This window comes from Pteropus vampyrus, unplaced genomic scaffold, assembly GCF_000151845.1.
Source record: "Pteropus vampyrus isolate Shadow unplaced genomic scaffold, Pvam_2.0 Scaffold597, whole genome shotgun sequence".
Lineage (NCBI taxonomy): Eukaryota > Metazoa > Chordata > Mammalia > Chiroptera > Pteropodidae > Pteropus > Pteropus vampyrus.
The window spans coordinates 79,597-81,012 of NW_011889378.1; the positions used below are offsets into that span (position 1 = coordinate 79,597).

The following is a 1,416-nucleotide window of genomic DNA, read 5'->3' on the forward strand; positions in this document are numbered from 1 at the left end:
AATCAGTCAATGTGTTGCCAACAAGGACAGGCTTTGGGGACAGATTTAGAGAGGACAAGGGCATGTTATCTAGACAAAGTCCCTGGGGTGGGTCTCACCTCACTTTTTGGTCAAGCAAATAAGGCAGCTGTCTGGTCAGAGCAGTGGGGTCGGCTCAGGGAAGCCCCACTGCACAGGAAACAGCCGGTTTTTGTCTCACTTCCCCACAGGTCTGGAGCACTGTGTGACCACTGAGATTATCGTCCCATGCTGAGCAGTAATAATCGGCCTCGTCCTCAGCCTGGAGCCCACTAATGGTCAGCGAGCCTGAGTTGCCAGACTTGGAGCCAGAGAATCGGTCGGGGACCCCTGAGGGTCGTCGGTTATTATAATAGATGAGTGTTTTGGGAGCTGCTCCAGGGAGCTGTTGGTGCCAGTTAACACTATTGCCACCCCCGATGTTGGAGCTGCTTCCAGTGCAGGAGATGGTGACACTCTGTCCCGGGGCCCCAGACACTGAGGACGGCTGGGTCAGCACAGACTGGGCCCAGGAGCCTGGAAGAGGGAGAGACACACAGATGGTGATGCTGGGGCTAGAGACAAGAGGAGCAAGCAAGGCCCCACGTGACCTCCCACGGTCCCCTCCAATGTACCCTATCCAATCACCTGTGCAGTGAGCGAGGAGGGTGAAGAGGAGAGGGGACCAGGCCATGGTGGAGATGATCACCGCGTCCTGCCCTCTGTGTCGCGACAGCTGAAGCAGAGCTTCCCCCAAGTCTCTCCCTCCTCTCTTCAAGCTCTGACAGAGGGAGGGTCCACTCATGCAAATGAGACCCAAAGCTTTCTGATCCCTCACAGGGACCAGGGTCAGGCCCCTCTGCCTGAAGGTGTCAGGGGGTTGAAAGGGGTGGGGCTGTGTGTGACCTGGCCGGTGGATGGTCATAGCTGTGAGCCTGAGCAGAGGGCACCAGACAATGCCAGGTGGCTGTCCCAGCTCTGAATACACTTAGTTCAAGAGCAGGCCCTGAGCGCCCCCTGGTGTCCACGTCCAACACACTATTGTGTGACTTGGTGCCCAGAGCCCTTCAGAGACAGCTCCTGCCTCCCCACTGCTCTGTCCCTTGTCCCCCTGCCTGAGGTCCACGATAGCTGTCACTTCATGTGGCCTCCCCACCACCTCAGCAAGTCTTCATGCTCTACTCAGACTACAGGGTGTGTCTGTCTCCAGCTCCCTTGACTGTAAAGTTTGTTTTTTTCTCGTTACTTCATTTGGAGCATATTCCCAAGTCTTCTCAGTATTTTGACTTCCAATATTTTGTCCTAGAATTAGACAAAATAGTATCTCTCCCAATCTTGAAAATGTGGATGTGTGTAGAAGCGACCTCCGTGTGGACTGTGCTGGGTGGTGTGACAGGCTGGTTGGGGTCAGGGCAGACA

At 55.4% G+C, this 1,416-nt stretch overlaps 1 gene segment (V, D, J or C); it reads right to left on the reverse strand.

Annotated features, from left to right (window-relative positions):
- The window catches only part of LOC105308609, a 20,055-nt gene extending 19,316 nt beyond the window's left edge, over positions 1 to 739 (reverse strand). The window contains 2 exon segments of the V gene segment in view: positions 208 to 534; positions 646 to 739. Coding sequence covers positions 208 to 534; positions 646 to 691 — 373 coding nt within the window.
- Positions 740 to 1,416: the final 677 nt, after the last annotated feature.